The sequence below is a fragment of the Eurosta solidaginis genome, chromosome 3 (genome assembly GCF_040869045.1).
Source record: "Eurosta solidaginis isolate ZX-2024a chromosome 3, ASM4086904v1, whole genome shotgun sequence".
NCBI lineage: Eukaryota > Metazoa > Arthropoda > Insecta > Diptera > Tephritidae > Eurosta > Eurosta solidaginis.
This window is the reverse complement of record NC_090321.1, coordinates 160,288,901-160,310,995: the sequence shown is the minus strand read 5'-3', so window position 1 is coordinate 160,310,995 and position 22,095 is coordinate 160,288,901. Positions and strand designations below refer to the sequence as shown.

The 22,095-nt window shown below is 37.3% G+C and overlaps 1 protein-coding gene across 1 annotated transcript; it reads left to right on the top strand.

The window, feature by feature from the left end:
• Positions 1 to 2,894: 2,894 nt before the first annotated feature.
• Positions 2,895 to 13,580, top strand: Achl (La ribonucleoprotein translational regulator Achilles). The gene has a single exon (XM_067773538.1). It carries the CDS (start codon positions 4,094 to 4,096, stop codon positions 7,139 to 7,141), a length of 3,048 nt encoding a protein of 1,015 aa, XP_067629639.1. The 5' UTR covers positions 2,895 to 4,093; the 3' UTR covers positions 7,142 to 13,580.
• Positions 13,581 to 22,095: the final 8,515 nt, after the last annotated feature.

The window sequence follows — 22,095 nt, the reverse complement described above, 5'->3', positions numbered from 1 at the left end:
TAAATATTTCATTCCTAAAATTTTTAATTTTAATACTGAGGTTGGAACCTTTGGAATTTTCCAAACAGAAATCAGAGCGTCGGCTTAGCAAGCTCAGCCACATATCACAATGTTAAGTTTGCCAAAACGCCGTGTTATATTATTTATTGTCTGTTTCTATGTTTTCCTTTCATTGGAACCACGATTTTCAATATTGTAACGGGAGAAAAGGCTTTGAAGGGATTTACAAGGTATAATCGAAACAGCTGTCGCCTTGCCCGTCCTGATGTAACGTTGTTTAAATTTGTCCCAAATTATTAAATAAATTATATTTTTCTCTTTACGCATACAAGGTTCCGTGGAATGTTTTCCATATAGTTGAAACCAATCCAAGATGTTGGCCAGTTGATTACTTCAACCGAACAATGTCGGGACAAAGCTGTAGTCGATTTAGTGTTGCAAAAAAGGTTCGACATGCTCAAGGAATTTTTTTGTTTTCCTTTTATAAGCTTGACTTAATACAAGTTTTTTGTGAAAATAGATATTTTCCATTTTTTTACTAAATTTCTTTACAAACTTTCGTATACTTGCAGGACGGACAAGCTTCAACAAACTGTTCACAATATAGATACAAACTTAGTAAACTAACGATATTATCTATCAGACGCTGCCGATGAAATGCCCCCGCTAGCACTTAAGCCAATTACAAGGCTTAGCTACTTAGGTTGTCGCGTTCTCTTATTACCTTACCAGCAAACGTATGATCAGTGGCTACCCAGACGAAGCAACCGGAAGTAGTGAGCTGCTTGAGCCGCATGAGTAGAATCGATATATCCATTTCCTGGTGAATGGCGGTCAGAAACTTTTTCCACGTTTTTTACACACGGGTCAACCCGCTAATATTTGCTTATAGCCATATACATACATATATACGCATAAAGGCGATAGGCATATTAATTTTTTTAACTTTCTTGGGATGAAACTCCTTCCTGATTATACCTACTTTACATATATTGAGATTATCTTCATTTTAGTGCTTAACTCCCAATCGTTAATTGATGATCGAACAAATTTTAGAGATTCCAATTTTTTCATAGAAAAAGTAATCTCAAGCTAGTTCCCAATGATGGAACATATGTATGTAAACGCGTAGATTATCTACTTTTTGACGACTTAAAAAACAAAAATTAAAGTAAGGCGCGATAACCTCCGAAGAGATTTTAGACCGAGCTTTTCTTCCTATTTGCGTCGTGCTCCTTTTTATTTTTTTCCTACAAATTGGTGGGACGGGACTTATTTGTTTTATGCCGACTCCGAACGACATCTGCAAGACGGATGAGCTTTCACTGAGAGCTTTTCATGGTAGAAATATACTTGGGGTGCTTTCCAAACATTGCCGAGGGGCGACCCCGTTTAGAAAAAATTTCTTCTAGTTGAAAACCGAGGATTTTCGGTGTGGTAGGCGGAGCACGCTACCATCACACCACGGCGGCCGTCACGACTTTTTGTAAATTAAAGAGCCTAGCAAAGTTGAAATAGTCACAATCATATTTTTACTTATCCGTATCAATTGGCATCGGTTATTGGTGCCTTAACCTAAAATATGTGACAATTTCATAAGAAAGAATTAAAATGCAAAAAATTACGAACAAATTCCACAAATAAAAGGACCCTTCGTCAAAACGTATCCAAAACAAAATATAAAATATCCAAAAAGTTAATGAATTCACCGAATGAAATATTTATAGGTTATGGATATGGCGAAAAACCAAAAACCAATTGGTTGGTATGGTATAGTTTTGGCTAGGGTGTTATGGTATGGCACCTTTGACTAACTACATTGCTTTCCGTTAGGTTGGTCAACTTTGCCAGGTCTTTAAGACATTAGTAAAGATGGTCTGTTGCTCCAACCGATCACATTTTGGTAATTGGTTAACTGTACATAAAACAGATATTCAACCAACAAAATATTGTACATGTTTTTAACATCATAAATTTCTCTTGATCTCAGTATACATACATATTTATATGCTATTATCTACTCTAAATGGTAACAATAATCCCTTAAAAGAAAATTTCCAAAACTGTCTTCTAATTTTGATAAAGTCTGTATAAAACGTAACTTATCGGTAAACTTTTTGTTTCCAAGGGGTAAGTTTTCAAAAATATGAACAAGTATGGGTGTATAAATATCGACATACGTATACTACTAAAAACGCACTTTATTTCTTACATTCATTCATTCATACATACGTACATTTACATATATGTACATATAACCAAATTTTATACTAACATAGCGATGCATTCACACACGATTACAGCAGTATGGAAGAGCAAGTGCACGTGTTTTCAAAGCGCTGAAGTCGAACGTTGTTAATGCTGCATTACGTCGTATCCCCCCTGAATCGGAAGTACCGAATGATCACCTTGCGACGAGAACATTTAAGTGCGTTAAGTCACACAAATAAATTAAGTGAGCAGGTTATACGACAAATAAACAAATAAACAAAAAACAAAAGACATTTCTCATTTCATTGAATTGCCATTTATGCATTTTCAGTACTAACAAGTTTAACGCTTTGCTGTGTGCGCTGCTCTCTGTAACGCACTACATAACTGTTACAAGCAATATTATATCAATGCATGCACTGAATGCATGTATGTACAAATGTATGTAGTCTGAAAGCCCCCAACATCCCCAGTGGCTGCAGCTACAGACAGCCACGGTATGCGGGGGCAGCAGCAGACGAAGTAGGCCGACAACTTGAGCGACTGGCAAATTTTGCGAACCGTACAAGTGCGCTGACAACCAACGGGGCGAATCAAAACAAGCGTCTGTCTGTGCTTCCCGCAGCAGCAAAAAGCGACACCACTGCGTAGCAGCGACAAACAATCGAAAGCAGAGGGTATTTAACCGACCCCAAATCAATTTGCAATTTCAGTCTAAAATCGCATTGCAGCATTGCATGAACCTGCCTAAACAATAAAACGGAACTAACATCAATTAACGAATTCCGCGTGACAAACAAAATTTTAATTAAAAACGTTTGAACTTGAAATAAAAAAAAAAAATACCGTGAACTTACAAAAAAGGTCTAATAAATGTATACATAGTATGTATGTACATACATTCAGAATATCCGCACATAAGTATATAACCGACTGCGGAAATCAAATGTGCGGGTGAATGAATATATGACATTTGTGCTTTGTGTTGTTGGCTGTTGTGCTGATGTTGATTAAAAAATAAGTGTTGTGAATCAGTCAACAACACGCGACTTGCATTTTGAGGACGAGCCGGCTGAACGGAGCACAATAATGAAAAAAGACACCAACAATAAGAAATAATGTTATAATAAAAAATAAAAAATTACGAAACAGAAAACTCACCCGTGCCATTGTGCTATATTCAGTGCATGGGCTGTTTGTATGTATGAATCCGTTTATTACAGTCGCTACTCGTACCGCAATCGCGAATTGATTATCTAATAAAAAACAATGTGGGTGCGCGCCAATGTTTGACCTAGAAAAAATACGGTCGTAATGAGTGTAAAAAGGGTATAAAAGTAGGTGATTTGCGGATAAATGATTTGCAAGAAATGAAGTAAAAGAAAAAAACGCTTCATTCAAGCCACGTTAATTTGGCCAAGTGTACACGCAACGACATGGCAATAAAATGCTGATGAACATTGATCGATGAAGAATCGTTTAACGAACAGAAGACACTTAAACAAAATAAAAAAAAGATATACAAAAAATCACGTTGCTGTGGTACAGTGGATTTGTGAAGTTTGTTTCGAGAAAAGGAACAAAAATTATTTGAACAAACGTGAAAGTAAAAGTGCTAAATGATATTCGAAAAACACAACTCGTAACCAATTATGTTAAACAAAAAGTCTGCTAACCCATTGCGATGCAAAGTAATAGGCATCCACTATTAGTGTCTTAAAGCAGATGTGTGAAAGATTTAATAAGAGACATCCAAAAAATAGCTCATTTAAGTAAATACTTGAGCGCCTCCCATCGGTGAAATATAACTTTGCAAAGTAAGACCCTATTTCAGGTAATCCATTAAACCAATTTTTATCTCAAGGAGCAAAAACTTAGCAAGATGAGTGATAATCCAAGGTGCCCATGTGGGAACGGCGATAAAGCTGAAATCAACTCCGAAACGGCGGTAAGTACCGATTATAAACAAGAAATTCGTAGAGCCAGCCAGATCGATGTGACGCAGGGAAATGGGGGCCATACATTTGTCGTGACCACAGTAGTAACGGAAACTGTTAGGAATATGGAAAGACCAACTAGTGTCATGAGCAGTACAGGCATTATTAGCAATCTAAATGAATTCAGTCCTACTAGTTTGACCAGAAACTTGGTCAACAATGGCTCGAGTTCCACATCTTATGTAAACTCAAATGCGTTCGAAGAGACAGTTTCATCCAAGGCAATTGTTCCTATTTCCTCATGTTTGCCTTCCAAGTTGTTGCGCTTTCATGCCAAACGCTCTGCACAAGCTTTGCTGCATCAGGTCGCACAATCACAATCATTGGATTCTCAACTTGGCAGCGATGAAGGCGCTGTGGGCGGTAGTGAATTCGACACAAACCACGGCACAGATGTCTTTGATATGCCAATTCCCTTGGCTTCTGCAAATTCACCACCAACACCTAGTACTACACCCGTTGAATGTTGTGAGGACAAATTAATAGATGTTGGCATGGGTTCGTCTATAGATGACTCTGAAGAGTCTGAAGTCGACGATGAATTGAAGCCGCTTGCCGTCGATAATCACGTGTTACATGGCGTTGTTTTGAGTCCAACTACTGTTGACTGTGAAAGCCCATCATTTGACGTCGCACCTTCAGCTTCGCCTGCAACTGTTTTGAGCGAGGCGAATTTGGAAAAATTCCATAGACATCATAGCCCACAGCAGCAACATAACAACGATTATTATCGACAAATGGACAACATTTATTTACACCCTAATTTTAAGTTGGAGCATGATACTGCCGCTCAAGATATCCCAGAAACATCGCCTCCTCCTGCTGTAGCTCCAGTCAATTCGCCTACGGAGCCCAAACGCGTTCATCGATCGTTTTTGACAATGCAAAAACCAACAATGCCCGAAACAACAGAATCGAAGCTATGCGTCGATAAATGTATTGAGCCTGTATCTGCCTTAGCTGCTACAGATAGTAACACAAAAACTGAACCCCAAACAGATCAACCGATTGCGAATGAAATCGATACACTCGATCCAGCGTTGATACCAAGTGACGAACTTGCTGCCGAGATTGCAGATGCTGTCGAATTTTACTTTTCAAATGATAGTATTCTCAAGGATGCCTTCTTACTAAAGCACGTGCGGCGGAACAAAGAAGGTTTCGTAAGCCTGAAATTGGTTTCTAGTTTTAAACGTGTTCGACAATTAACCAAGGAATGGAAAGTAGTAGGCGACGCCGTTCGGCGCAAGTCACAAAAGATCGAACTAAATGATGTGGGCACAAAAGTACGGCGTGTCGAGCCATTGCCTGACTTCGATGAAACAATGCCTTCACGCACAGTTGTCGCCTGTGATTTACCGCTCGAGAAGCTTACTATTGAAAAGGTGTCTGAGATATTTTCTAAATGTGGAGAAATTGCACTTATACGCATTTTGAAACCTGGTATGGCAATCCCAGTCGATGTTCGACAATTTATGAATAAATATCCCGAAGTGCAACAGAAGGAGTGTGCGCTTGTAGAGTTCTTAGAATCCTCGGCGGCACGTGAAGCCAAAAATTTGCAGGGCCCGTTTCAAGTGTATGAAATGGTGGCACCCAAGAAAAAGACCGGTAAGAAAGCTATCATTCAGGTAGCTACACCAGTGGCGCGTATGGTAGAAAATTATCGCTATTATAATGATGCTACGTACGAGCGCACACGCGGCGGTAGTTTTAGTGGCATTGTTCCACACGATGTAACAGATTCACGCTTTAAACTAAAACGATTTAATTCAGATATCCATCCCAAACCACAACCAGAGCTTCATCACAGCAATCATATTGCACAGCAACATTATCATCATCATCAGCAGCAGCATAGCATGCATCATAGCCCACAACATCGCGGCAGCTTCGGCAGCGAACATTCACACCAATTTCAAACATATCAACCACGCATGGGCATCAACAGCGATCCGCCGTCTGCTGGCGGTTCTGTAACATTAAACAACAACAATAATGGATATTTTTACGCATACTCACCACGTCGTTATAGCAATAACTCAACCGTCTCAGCCAGTTCAACTGCTGTCGTCGATGCGTCTCTGAATACAACATCAATAAGTGGTAATAACAACAACAAAAATAACAACGAAAACTCAAACACAAACATGGTTAGACGTTTATCGAATTGTTCGGACAGTTATTCAAGTTATTCAGATTCACGTCGACCATCGAATTATTCGGAGAGTATGTCACAGAGGCGTGAATCCAACTGTTCAGAAAATTGTCCGTGCTCGAGGCGAATTTCCGATTTTGGACAAAATGAAGTCTATCGCAAAGTTTCTCAAAGTTCTATTGGTAGTGGTGGAGAGCGTCGATTCTCTAACGGTTCTATGCAATTTGAGCGCACGCTATCTAATTCGAACGAATTAAATAACAATTTAAATAATAACTTTTTGCGACGTATGTCTAACGACTATAACTTTGAGCAGCGCAAACAATCTGTCGACACACAAACCGATATACCATATGACGATCCAAATGTTGGCGGTGGTGGTGGCGGTTATAATGTCTTCCCACGACGCTACTCGAATAATTTTAATGTTGCCAACAAAATTGCTGCTTACGATAATGCACAGTACATCAATGGTCGTCGTATATCAACTGACTCTGGTTATGATCGTCGATGTTCGTTCGGTTCCGAGTATGAGGGCTCACCACGCTCACGCACCGGAAGTTTTCTGAACAATTACAAGCATGGTGTCGATTTTGATGGTCAACCACGTTCACGCACGGGGAGTTTTCTTGATAACTCGCCACGTTCTCGTTCGGGATCATTCGCACAAAGAAACGCGGATAATCTTATACGCACGCCTATAGGTCCCGACGGTAGCAAAGGGTTTGTTGGGCGTGCCAGAAAGTTTGGACAAACAATCTCACCTGTCAATTAAGTGCCAACAAAACTATAAGTAATAAAATTTAAATTTATGTATAAGTAGGGTATATAAAATATCACAATACGATTGAAAAATGGTTGCCAGATATTTATTTTTTTTTAATATTCAAACGTACAAAGTGTTTGTTCTTGTTATTTTAATTTGTGTTTTTTAACAAATTAGTATATATAAGTTCTTATCAAGGACGTACCCAGCCTTTCACAAACGGAGAAGTTATAACTATATTATATGTAAATAAGAAAGGGCGCCGGTTTTATAGACCCAGCGGAACTGTAGCAGCTCGTTCCCATTTTTTTTTTTTTTTTTTTTTGTCAAAAGTTCTTTTCTTCTTTTTTATATTCGTTAATTTTTGCAAAAGCTTCCATAAATTGTGAAACTAAACGTATGAGAACTAGTTACAAAAGCGTTTCCGAAAAACTTGATAAATCGAGATGTGTTCAAATATCTTCATGGAAATTTTGAATTTTTTATTTTGAACTTTCATTTTATTTTTATCATGTCAGTTACATAATTCATTGAAGTTCTAATTCTGACAGAAACAGAAATTGCTATTTTCGTGTTCGCAACTGTATTTATATGTACATATAGAAATGACAGTCTCTCTCTGATTTGGGGAACTAAATTTTTCTGACTTTTAAAAATTAGTTATATAAAGTCGGTGAAAAACGTTATCGGTTTTAGAATTGTGATCGCCACATACATTATTTATTTACAGAGATATATTTCAAGTTACATTATTCGTTCGCATAGTACTTTGTAAATATAATTCTTCGTGAATTTTTTGTAAATTCATCCAAAACTATATCTTTTAACCCCACATCATTTTTCGCTACCATTTTTCTGTGAGCACTTAACAAGCTCTAAAACAACGAAATATATGCAATACAAACAATTATACACATTTTCAAATTGAACATAACTTTTTTTTAACATTAAGGCGAGACAAAAACTTGTGAGGAGTTGAAAACCTCTTGAGCTGTTGAGTTCTAACTCTCAGTTTTGTGTTGCTAGCTTACGAAGGGAGGGAGTATGCCCTGGGTTCATATTTATTAAAATTAGAAATGTTTTCAGGTTCTATGAACGTAACGACGAGGGTTGTTACTAAAGTGCACTTGGCAGACCAGTACACAAAATAAATATGAAATTTCTCTTATCTGAATAATACCCATTTATTTCACTACACTTCCTTTTTTATACCTTTTGGCACCCTTGGCCTTCAATTGCATTTCCTTTTTCATTTTTAAAATGACATTTTCTGAACCATTTGCATATAGTGCATACATACATATATAGAAAAGGTGCTATCAATCTTTTATTAATTCAGCATTCATCAAATATCTGTGGTCTCTGTCTATAAATATTTGTAGTTCACGCCGTGAAATTTCGTCCTTATATCCTGCAATATTTCTTTTGTTTCTCCGTGCCTGTTTGAACTGATTGTGAATTTTTCGATTTTTATACAAATATTCAACAATCACCATGTAAGCTAACGTTGTTAGCACCCCCTACGTAATTACAATAAATTTTCCATAAGTTCGATATATGTATATATAAAAGGAAGCGAACACGATTAGTTCTGGGGTATGGTTTCGAGCTCAGCCACCTTTTTTTGTTGTAAAAACACCTCTTTTATGATAATAAATCTAAGCTATGTTTTTAGAATAATTCCTAAGCCGGTTGCGAATCACAAGCGCAGCGCGTTCCTTTTGGTAATGAAAGAAAGTTCGTATATATTTCGTCATTTGCAATCCACAAAGTAACAGCGTCCAGCTTGTGTCAAATGAAATAAGTAATAACATCTGCCTTTCACACAAAGCCATTTGTTTTATTAAACAACATTTGTCACCTGCCTTAAAGATATACTCCGTATTTTGTAAGAAAAATTGTCTAAATGGAAGGCAGCCATTTAATCTTTAGATTTATTGACAGCCTAACTAAAATGACTGTGTTATTGCACCTAACCATATATTTCCTGATTTAGCTTGAGCTCACTAATTATTTCATTAGCTCTGTGTGAAATTGGTATTCAGCTGATTTTACTCAATCGTTTCATTATTAAACCTTTCTCAAGCATGCACCACACGGCGTATGAGTAACGTAGGGAACCAAGTACGCTTCTGCTACCATTTGCCACACGATGTAATATTCAAATCTGTGACTTCCCGGCATAACAGGAAAAATCACTTCTTCCTCGAAATTGAATTAGTGGGCAATTCTATATCTGCAAATGCTAACCTTTCCAGAAAATGTCAATTTACTCCAACAGTCAATTCATAATATCGACATTTCTCCGGCATAACTGAACAACTAAGCGTATTCCAAGCATACATTTTTCTTTTTAAATATTTTAGCTTTGACTTTCTGGTTAATTATTGAGCTCAAGGCCGCAAGGATAAATAAGACACCATGTATTTTGTGGTATTATAATTTATATAATTGGTTGATATTTCGGTTTCACTCTGAAACCATCATCAGGAACAAATGAATGTATTTAGTGGATCAACCGGTGTTTTATTTATCCTTGCGGCCTTGAGCTCAATAATTAACCAGAAAGTTAAAATACACTTATAAGGCTATTAACAAAACCCAAAAATTTTAGCTTTGGCAACCCCAACAATCTATATACATATATAAAATTCAAATTATGTATGTATGTAGGTATATATAGATCGAGTTGCGTCCTAAACGGATCGACCGACACATCACAACCAAATTTGCACAACCCACTAGAAACCTTCCAATTATGGTCATAGGCTAAAAATAATACCGATATATAAAAGGGGCGTGGCACCTCCCATGCAAAATGAATATTTGGTACTAAATAACTCTGAAGGTATTCATCCTAGAACATTGAAATTGAGTAAGGAGTTATATGAGGTCAATCCCTCACACCACCAAGAAAATGTGAGGTGAGGAAGAAGGGGGCGTTGCACGTCCCATATAAATGGAATTTATCATACTGCATATCTCTGGATGTAGTAATGGTAGAATAATGAAAATTGGTAAGGAGCTATAGGAGTTTAAGTCCTAACACCTCCAGTAAAATGTGGACTTGGGGAAAGGGGACGTGGAACCTTCCCTATAAATGTGATTTTTCAGAACTATGGCTGCCGTACAAACTTAGGTTATTATAACACCTAAGTTTGACTACAGAGTTGTTTGGCTGTTATTCCTTTTGGATGTTTAGTAATCATCCGCCGTTAAAATTTTTTGTTAACTTCAGTCTATCCACATCTTCTATCTATATATATATAAAGTTAAAATTATGAATGTTTGGATGTAGGTATAAATTGGGTACCGCCCTAAACGGATCGGCCGATCCCAACTAAATTTGAATCACCCACTAGAAACCTTCCCAAGATGGTCATAGGCTAAACATAACTTCAATATAAAAAAGGGGTTGGTTGGCACCTCCCATACATATGGAATAATGAAAATTGGTAAGGAGCTATATGACGTTAAGTCCTAAAAGCACCAGTAATGTATGGAACAGAAAAAAACAAAACAAATGGGACTTTCAGAACTATGGCAGTCTTAAAAACTTAGATTATTTCAACACGTAAAGTTTGATTGCAGAGTTGGGTTTGGCTGTTATTCCTTTAGTATTTTTTATGTGTTCTTTAGGGTTGGTATTTTTGGATACGCCTGGAGGAATCGGAAAAAACATTTCTGTTTAATTTGATATTAATTGATGTAAGAGCAAAAAGAGAAATCACTATGGCAGTTGATTTCTCAGATACCGCGGATACCCTTTGTGTGGTGGACGTACAACTCCGCATTTAAATGACCACTGTCTGCAAACATCTTATACACAGATGTGCAACATAAGCAAACGGTCAGGCCAAAGTGAGGGTCTGCGGGAGTCGCTGCAAGTTTTGTACCGAACCCTTAAGAATTTAAGGTGTAATTATCATCCAAAAGGTGGTGCGTTCCTGCTACTTGCTGGAACAGCCGCAGTTGAAGTAAATGCGTACTTTTTCGTCTATAGACAGCTTTACGTACAAAAATTTACTATCTTTAGAAATATGAGTGGGCTTTTTCGGCGGAAACACTTCAGCAACAGCTTTTGCTAAACACCTTCTTGAAATTAATTATGGCAAAATTCCTATTCCTTTATTTAGAGATTTGATTTCTTTTTCTGCAAGTTTTTGAGAAATTATGACATCACCTGAAGTTTTAATAGCTAATGTTACTTCCAAATATTGAATCTATCTTTACAAACTATAAATGCCTTTGAGAAAAGGCATTTTAGGCACATTAAAATGAGGATGTTAGTATCTCTAGATCCAAGAAAACTTATCACTCTATTAACACAGTCGTGGAAGCGTCCTAAGCTGTGCATATCCGATTGAGTTTATTAGCTCTTTTGAGCCATCAGAAATTTCTCCTCATCGATTGATCCTTAAAAAAGGGCCCATAATATCATAATATTTACGCTTCGTTATTTCGATCTCCACGCTTATGTAGTGGGACAAGGCTTATCATCACAAAACTTTTACGAATGTCATTGAAGCTATTCATTTTATCGGAAAATTTCGAAAACAAAAAATTTTAAAACCAAGGATTCCATTGACACCGATAGATTTGTCTTTTCAATTTTAAATGCCTTAAATTTCCAATCCCTATAAATGAAGCGCAAGGACGATAATTAGCTGCGAAGGGATTGATGAGCGCAATACAAACTTTTATAGCTTCAGAGCTTCTGCAACTCAATTATCAACCTCACCTACGCGAGGGGAATCCTGTTACAAATATGAATATATCATACAACAACAGTCATTAGGTGTAGCAGAAGTCAATCTTACCAACTCATGTTTTACCCATGGTCAGTTACGTGTAGCCTGCATATTTTTATAGAAACGTGGGCTAAAACCCACGGGCAAAAGCTAGTGATATTATAAAAGAAAAAGTTTGCAACTTTTGCCCAACACTTCAAAAACTTTAAGGCTGGTTTTCTGAAAGCCACAGAAATGTTTGTAAACTTCTACTTTTTATTCGATAACCGAATAACTGAAATCATACCCCACAATGTGATTTAGCCACAGAGTTAGGCAAAATTTATTGGAATAACGTATAAACGATAAATAATTTTTTGTAGATTATTTACGAGCACACACAATTTTGTTTATTTAAGGAAATTTCACTTGAGTGATGAATAAATCATTTTCTGTGTCATTCGAATAATAAATAATTACGGAATAATTTTCTTTGCCTCATATTTAAATGAGTAAACAAATTTTGAAACAAATTTTCCATCAGAAAATTACTCAAAAATAAATTATTTATCAAAAAGTTATTCAGAGATAACTTATTCATGAATAAATTTGCTTCGAATAATTTTCTCAGAAAATATTTTCATCCGAATATTTATCCAAATACAAATTTATTGGAATGATGCCCAACTCTGTTTAGCCATACATGCTGTAAAAGCTTTATACAAATCGACAGTGCTTTGGCAAATCCCCAGGCAGTTTTGCATTGAAGAAGCAACAAAAAAGTCGTCATTGGCAAAAAAATAATAAAACGAATACAAGATACGAATTTGTTGCATAGAAAATAAAAAAAAAGTTGCCATGCCAAATTAACGGCTATGTTTATAAATGTATTTAGGTAAATTAAATTGTTTGTCCTTTTTTAAATGCTTAGCAAAAAGTTTACATTTTCACCAATATCTGGTACCATGTACATATATTAATATTATGATAATTTTGAACTAAAACCGATTTTTAAACAGAAAAATACATAATTGAAGTATTTAATATTGTTAAATATATTCGTCATTGTTTCTGCCGTGTTTGGGAACAAGTACGTATATACCTCCAAGGATAAAATATTTTAGTTTTTAGATTTTTTAGGAACATTCTCGTATTGCTAATCTCAGGATTGAAAAGCGCTGCCGTGTTCAAATATGTGTTAACTTTTATAATGGTACAAACACACATATATATGTACATACGTACATATATGCATATTGACGGCTGAGTAGCAGGTCGCCCTATTTCTGCTATGTATTCGATCAAAGCAAAATGATCTTTCCCAGAATTTGACTGAAGAACGTCCTACCACAGAGCTTGGTTGAAGAATACCTTATCTTTGTTTTAAAAGCCTTAGCCCAGATAAAATATTTTGCAAAATAGGAATAGGGCTATCTTTTACTAAGCCGCAAATAAATATGTTACTAAAATTGTTTCGTTTATTTAAAAGTAATGAGAGAAACGTGCTAAACTCAGTGATTCGTCTTCATATATTTTGGGGACGGTAGTTATGTAAGCTAAAAATGATTTGCATATGCGCGCATGTTACAATTTATTATCTTAGTTAGGAAACTCACATTATATGTATTATTCAAGTAAGTGTTATAGCATTGATTTTTATAAAAATCTATCTCATTTTTAATTTAATAATAGTATAAAAATACATTCTTTAAAGTAAATCGATTTTTTTGTTTTATATTCAGAGGATTTTCAAAGTAAGTAAACATACATATGATGCGCTATATATTGTGTTAGCTTAATTTACAAAGGCCCTGACCAGTCAAGTTAAAGTTTTACAGCAGAAGGAAAAGCAACATTTTATTTTCACATTCACTTCATGCAGATATGGGGTGTGTTGGAGCCTCCAAATAATATCAGCAATATTGATAAAGTTTTGATTGATGAAATATATCGAGCTGATAATGTGCTGCTATACGCGATAAAATATTTTATGTTGCGCTTGGTTTGATAATCATGACCAATAGAATGTCGACATTTCCTTCCAAACTTTGCCGAAGAACGTGAAGCTCCCTCATAAACACGAACACAGCTGCAACAACTGCAGCTCGAACACACGCATGGATTTTGAAAAGTGGCGTAACTCCGTTGTTATTGGTTCTAACCAGGGGTGCACCTTAACGTTAAGCTAATCGTTTATCAAAAAATTTCCTCCGTTTCCGTTGAAACACTTCGAAATATTATCGATAAAGAAATTATCAAGATAAATTGTATCTCGTTTTTAACCGAAACGAAAAGCTTTCGTTAACGTTAAAAACGTTAAAAAAACGTGATACTCTATGTTTGAATTGTGCTGGCAATGCTATAGCCATGGTGAAGCCGTAAGTTGGTAACAGCGAGCGGACATACACACAAACTCCATGTAAATTGTTTGTGTAATTCGTTGGTGGTAATGTCAAAAATACTCTGAGAAATGTTCGTACTGTCAAAATTCATTAGAAAAATTGCAATCAGCTTGGCTAATGCTTTCACCTTTAATTACTCCGCCATCAATCAGCTTTGCCAGTATAGTTCGAAATTAATAATCAAAATAAACGATTTGATGTCGTTTTGATATGGCAGAAAACGAAACAAAATCATTTCGTTAATTTGACGTTCTTAACGTTAATAAACGAAACGAAATGACTTTGTTTCGTTTATTAACGTTAATTATCGTAACGAAATGATATCGTTTCGTTGGTTAAGCATGCCTGGCTTTTGGAATTGGCCTTTGTGATCGATGTATACATTAGGGTGGGTCGATTTGTATGGACAAAAGTTAACCGATATCGCCCCATCGATTTTTCGATAGGATTTGGGCTCAGGAAAAAAGTTCCACTACGCATACCCAAAAAAATAATTTTCGAGCCAGCGAAATTTTATTTTTTCAACTTTGATTTTTAAGGTTTTTTTTTGTGACCTACAAAAAAAATTTTCATATGTATACCCTGTCCGACCCAAAAATGTCAGTTAAAAAATATTTTTTTTTTTTTTCAAAAAACTGTTATCGCCAACGTTTTTAGTGGACATTTTTGGGTCGGACAGGATATATATGAAATCATACAATCAAATGAAAATTTTTTTAGTAGGTCATGAAAAAAACCTTAAAAATCAAAGTCGAAAAAAGTAAAAAAAAAATGAAATTTCGCAGGCTCGAAAATTATTTTTTTGGGTATGCGTAGTGGAACTTTTTTTTTCCTGAGCCCAAATCTTATCGAAGAATCGATGGGCGATATCGGTTAATAAATCGACCCAGTCTAATAAACATATTGACATACCTACACATATACAACAGTTTAGTAATGCACAAGCTGGCGCGGGAGTTGTTTTCCGGTTTGTACCTTGATTCACCTTTAAATACAATTCTACCTTTCTCTCCCTCTACGCTTACCTTTTCTCATCTCTCACTCCACCCTTCCTTTTCCCACAAACGCTTTCCCTTTTTTTTTGCTATTCTCGAGTTCTCATTTTGTAATCCCTTTCCTCTTTTTCTCACTTGCTTTTCTTTTTTCCCCTTCGCTTTCCATGTTTCTTTCCTTTCCCTATTGCCCTCTTTCCATTTGAAAACTTGTTTCCCTTACATTCTTTTAATATTATCCCTGCTTTATTCTCTTCTCACTAACGCCCTCATTCGCCTTCTCCATAAATCGTTCACTCATTTCTTTTCCCCGCTCCCTCCAGAACGACGTTTCCCTGGGATACAAAATATGCATTTTGCCATCTGTATTCATTACATAAGATTTTAGCCAAAATCACTGAGACAACAACAACAAAACTTAAACTTATGTGTTCGCTTGGAACACTAGAATGAATTAAACGTGTTCGTTTTGACTAAAATAAAAGAAATCTGTTAGCGTTTCCAAGCAAATAAAGAATTGTGCTCCTTTTCATCGCAACCAAACGAAACGTGTTAGACTTTCACGAAAAATAGAACGTGTTAGTTAGACTGGGTGGGTCCTCATACAAAAATAAAATTGCAAATGTCGCCCCTAAATTTAAAGATTATGTTGAGAGGGTTTCGGGGAAAACACAATTTTGTTAGCTGACTTAATCATGTGAAAACGACTTCATAGCTTAAAAGGACATTAGAAAGAAAAGTGAAGAAAGTGAAAAAATGACATATCAATTTTAAAAATCGGACGCGAAATAACCAAGTCACAACGAAAAAACCTCTTCGGCTGTATTTCGAAGGATCAAACAAAAAAAAAAAATTCCGAAACCCTCAACATAATCTTTAAATTTTTTTTTTCGACCCAGTGCACAGTGGCCAATTTGGCTTCGCTAGCGGCATTTTATTCATAGCTTCCAAAGTAAAGAAGTTATCTTCAAAAATTTTTTTTTCTCAATTCAGAAAAAAAACAAACAATTTTTGGAAAAAAAATAAAATTTTTTTTTTTTAAATTTTTTTTTAATTTTTTAATTTGTTTTTAATTCAATAAACATTTTCCACCATATATTCATATATAAAATAAGAAAAAAATTGTCAACTCAAAGAGAAACCATATTATAAAAGAAATATTAATCAGATTCTTCAGTATCAGATTCAGAGAAATCATCTTCAAAATGATGCATTATAAGCAAGCTTTTAACTTCCTTATCGAAACTAATATTTCTGGAATAGGAAATTGATGAGCCGTTGGACAATGAAGATATTAACGGATCGGAAGAAACAAAAAGAGCGTTAATTATATCTTCCATTGTATTTTTTCTGCAATTTTTTCTGGTATTATTTTCACGGATGTTCCGATAATCTTTATTTCTGGCTTCAAGCGCTTCCTCGCACATCATACCAATTGGAAGCGAAAAATGATTGATTATGTCTGCTCCATGAATTAAAATTCTGTGAACAGACGAGGGCATGTAAAACCAAGGGTATAAAGTAACAAAAATTTCGGCAGTTTCCATTGCGTAAAGTCTGAATGCCTCCGTGTTTATATCGTATCCACATGCAAGTGCTCGTAAGACGACGCTGAATCGATATATTAAATTTTCGTTCACCCCAGTTATACGAGCGGCTAAATCTGGTTGTTGAAAGAACCTTCTTGCCGTATTTCCGTTGTTGGTATTTCCAGTAACAGCCATTGGTATGTCGACCAACAAATGCATTTGTTCTCGTAGCTTCTGCTGTATATTTGTTTTATTTTGTCCAACAATAACCTTGTCAGCACCACGAGTTTGCCACTTTTTTATTGGTATTCTATAGGATATGTGCAAAATACATTCAAAAAACCTTATCCAAGCATGGAGACTGGATAGCCCATATTGAAAGAGGTTTACTTTAATTGGAAAGCTCTTCACCAAATTTAAGTCTTTCATATTTTTCGGTGTTGCCTTGCAGATTCCGCATATTTGCGAAGAAGATTCTGAAATGACGCTGAAAGTTTTACCATCAAGCATGGTCATGTGAAATTGGTGATCAATAATCAATGAGTTTACATATGTTGGTACAATATTTAATATTTGGCTCTTAATATTTTCAATTTCCCTGCGACTCAGGTCCGCCGTTTCCTTGTCGCAAAGTATTTTGATTGGTCGACAGTATCGTGTAGAAGAAGATCGATTGTTTTTCCATAAAACTGTCGGCCCGTTCTGCACTTGCAGTGGTACAATACAAATTGAAAATAAATATTGGTCTCTCATGTTTCCTTCGCAGTCGTTAAATTTTTGCCTATATGTGGAATGGCCGCTGCTGCCATCACAACCCCATTTGTAGACAGCAGTTAAATGGGTGTTATTATTACTTCTAGATGGGATTTCAAAACTTTCAGAGTGTGCTTCCATGATCCTGTTTATTGTATGGTCCACAAGACTTTGTAGTGGCACTTCAGCATAATAATCAGTGACTGTAATGTCACTAGGATAGCACTTTTTTTTGGCGAAGCGTAATTTTTCGTAGCATGGATATATATCGGCGTTTTGGTTTTTTGCTACTTTCTTATTCAAGTTCCAAGTGTATCTGGTATGTCCAAGATCTACAAATAGCGCAAGCGCTTTATCGTCCGAAAATTTGGATGGAAGGGGCTTTGGTTTGTTTATATTTTGTATTACCTTTCCGCTAAACTCCTCATCGCCATTTACCATTTCTACAACTTTGCAAGCACTGCGCTTTCCAGCTTTATATAAACTGCAGCTTGCAGCTACCAACAATCCTTCACATGACACTTCCTCTGTAAGCCCTGACATCTTACTGACTTGCGTTTTTCTGCAGCACTTGGAAAGCTCTTTTTCCGGCCGTCCAATATTTTCATTTGCTTTTTTTCCCAACAATACCAATGGTGTATCTAGCCATTCTTGGTTAATTTTTTCGAAAAACACCTTACTTCTGCCACAGGCCTTCCACTTTTGGATAAGCCTACTAACAAAATTGCGCAGTTTTTTCCATTTTTGCACTGCTCCTTCTGAGTATAGGTAATTTTACTCAAAACGGTACAAAAAACATAATTTTCTACGGCGAGAAACTTCTTGGTGGGGATCGCTTCTTCATGCCATATTAAAAAAAGGGTGCGTTTTGACACAGACATTTTGCCTAAAAAGTACAATAAATTGAAGGCTCGCAGGTACTCGCAGTTCATTTTGGACATTTTGGACACACAATGGTTTACACATATAGGAAAATTTGAAATTACACTGAATCTAGGTGAATTTTGGAAGTTCTACTCCACGAAAAACAGGTGTACGTTACAATGGGCGAGTTGCTAATACACTTAAACACGATTACGTTTTATAAATAACACAAGTATACACAGATCACAACTACAGCTTTTTTATATAATACATACCTTGGCGTTAGTATATAACACAACTTTTAATGAAAATAATAAAATTTGCAAGTTTAACACGAATACGAAAACGATGATCAAAAAGGCGGAAATATTTTGCACAACACTTGCAGAAACATGTGCTGACTTTGACAGCTCACAGCTGTTCATCAGCTGTAAGCTGAGCTTTTAAAAATCGATACAAATCTAGTGAATGTATTTGTTATCGATTGTTAAAAAAAAATTTACGGTTTTTCAAATTTGAAAATTTTAATTAAATGCCGCTAGCGAAGCCAAATTGGCCACTGTGCAGCGCCAGCTATTCATCAAAGTTCTTGCCCAATACGATGATGTCGTCCAGGTACACCAAGCATGTTTTCCAATGTAGTCCTTTCAATACCTGGTCCATGAGTCTCTCAAAAGTAGCTGGTGCATTACAAAGTCCAAAAGGCATCACTGTAAATTGCCAAAGACCATCACCCACACTGAAGTCTGTATTCTCTTTATCTTCGTCCTTCACTTCAACTTGCCAGTAGCCGCTTTTCAAATCCAGCGTGGAAAACCATTTCGTACCAGATAGCGAGTCCAGAGTGTCGTCAATTCTTGGCAATGGGTAGCTATACTTTTTCGTTACGTCATTCAACTTCCGGTAGTCCACGCAAAACCTCATTTTTCCATCCTTCTTCTTTACAAGTACTACCGGTGAGCTCCATGGACTAGCTGATGGTTCGATGACGCCGCTGTCGCTCATTTCTTGTATGATTTGGCTCACAACTTCCCGTTTCGCTAGTGGAACACTACGTGGAGCTTGACGGATCGGCCTCGCATCTCCAGTGTCAATTTGATGTTTCACAACATTGGTGCGGCCTGGTTTGGAACCATCCTGGTCAAATATGTTCGCGTACTTGTTTTGCCTTACTCTGATATGCTTCCTCTAGCCCCTGTGTCCATGCCGTGATGTCATTTGAAAGATCAGTATTACTAGTTGAAACGTGTTCCTGGAGCTGTTCACAGTTAATAAATAATTCAGCCTCTTGGCATCTTCCCAAAATAGCTCCTTTAGTCAGTTTGAGTGGTGACTTGAACTCATTGCGTACTCTTACCGGAATACGTCCATCTTGTTTTGTCATGGCCAGGGTTTTTCCTACAAGTATGTTCAGCGGCCACCGTGGTGTGATGGTAGCGTGCTCCGCCTATCACACCGTATACCCTGGGTTCAACTCCCGGGCAAAGCAACATCAAAATTTTAGAAATAAGATTTTTCAATTAGAAGAAAATTTTTCTAAGCGGGGTCGCCCCTCGGCAGTGTCTGGCAAGCGCTCCGATTGTATTTCTGCCATGAAAAGCTCTCAGTGAAAACTCATCTGCCTTGCAGATGCCGTTCGGAGTCGGCATAAAACATGTAGGTCCCGTCCGGCCAATTTGTAGGGAAAAATCAAGAGGAGCACGACGCAAATTGGAAGAGAAGCTGGCCTTAGATCTCTTCGGAGGTTATCGCGCCTTACATTTATTTATTTATTTATGTTCAGTGCTGATTTGTTTGCTGCTTCGGCAACCGACAATTTGTTTGTCCCACAACCTCCATCAACATTTGCCCAGATGACTGCTTCGGATTTTTGTGGTATTCGCTGACTCTCTTCCACCAGCACTCGTTTACTGCTGTAGCCTCTCTCGTAGCCGAAATTAAGTGGTACATCCATGTTCTTATATCGCATCGTCTTGCTTTGCATGTCAATCTTGATGCCCTGGTCGATTAAGAAGTCCACTCCAATTATGATTTCATCAACAATCTCTGCCACTATAAAACTGTGTACTACCGTGACGTTCCCAATTTCGACTTCACATGATACTTCTCCTAGAACCGTGCTGTCTTCTCCAGTGGCTGTACGCAATCTTGCTCCATGCAATGGTCTTATCTTCTTGTTGACTAAATCCGCTCGAATGATGGAATGAGATGCACCCGTATCTACAGTCAGTAAACGTTCCTTTCCATCCACATGTCCTCCGACAGTAAGATTGTTTGACCTTCTTCCAATTTGTGAGATAGAGATTATGGGGCATTCAATTGAGGGAGCGAGCTGTCGCCCCTTGCGGCTGACTCGCTTTAGTTTAACGATTGAGTGGACTTGGAGATTTGCTCATCTCCTTCAGCTCTGCGTTTACGGCCACCCACATTGTTGGAGCTATTGGAACCGGTGCTGCAATCTCGTGCAATATGACCTGGGTTTCCGCACTTGAAACATTTAATCACTCCGGCATTTTTCTGTTGTGATCCCTTCAGTGCTTCCAAAATTGTGCCTACCCAATCTGGTCTTTCCATTTTCACACGATGAGCTTTGTATGCTGGTTTACACAATAGTGAGGCCGTTTCCTGAGTCAATGCATGTGATACCGTTTCAGCAAATGTCAGTTTTGGGTTTGCGTATGTAGCTCGCTTCGTTTCCACGTCTCGTATGCCATTTATAAAACTCTGGATTTTTACCCTCTCGGTGTATTCCACGGGTGCGTCCGCATTTGCGAGATGAGCCAACCTTTCAACATCTGAAGCAAACTCCTGCAATGTCTCATTTGCTTTTTGGTAGCGGTTTTGCAACTCAATTTGGAATATCTGTTTTCTATGCTCGCTTCCATAACGTCGTTGTACAGCAGCCATCACTGCTTCATAATTGTTCCGCTCTCCTTCGGGAATCGTCTGTAGGATTTCCGCTGCTGGCCCCTTCAATGCCACGAACAGTGCAGCAACTTTATCTTCCGCATTCCAGTTGTTCACTGCTGCGGTCTTCCCAAACTGTAGCTTGAAAACCTGGAAAGGAACAGAGCCGTCAAAAGATGGAGTTTTTACCTTCGTATTACTCGCTGAAGCAGCCGGCCGATTTAGTTGCAATTCCTGTATACGACCCCTCAAAGCATCCACCTCGGCTTCGATTTTTTCCTCAAACTGCGTTATTTTCTCGTCCATACGCGCTTCGAGTTTTGATGATATACGCGCCCCTGCGCTTCGAGTTGTACTGTTATGTGTGCCTCTTGTTCTTTCAGTTGTGTTTCCATCTTTGATGTAATTTCTGACGACATTTCTGACATTTGCGACGACATAGATGCTACTGTCGATGTTTGTGCAGATATTGCAGCCAATATCAAGTTCAAGTCTGTGCTGGTAACCGTCTGCGATGTTTCGTTTTTCTCCTCCAATTTTGTTGTCTCATCGCCATCAAGATGAAAGACATACTCTTCCACGTCAATTCCTTCTGCTTCCATTGCCTCTCTTAGCCGTGCCTGAAGTTCGTGTTTAACGCCGCTTGTATTCAATGCACGGCTCTCCAACTCCTTCTTTAGTTGCTGGATCTTCAATTCACTGAACTTTGCCATGTCCTTGTTGTCCTCTGGTATTTATTCAACTATTCCTCTTCTGACACCAGTTGTAACGAATTTACTTGCAAAT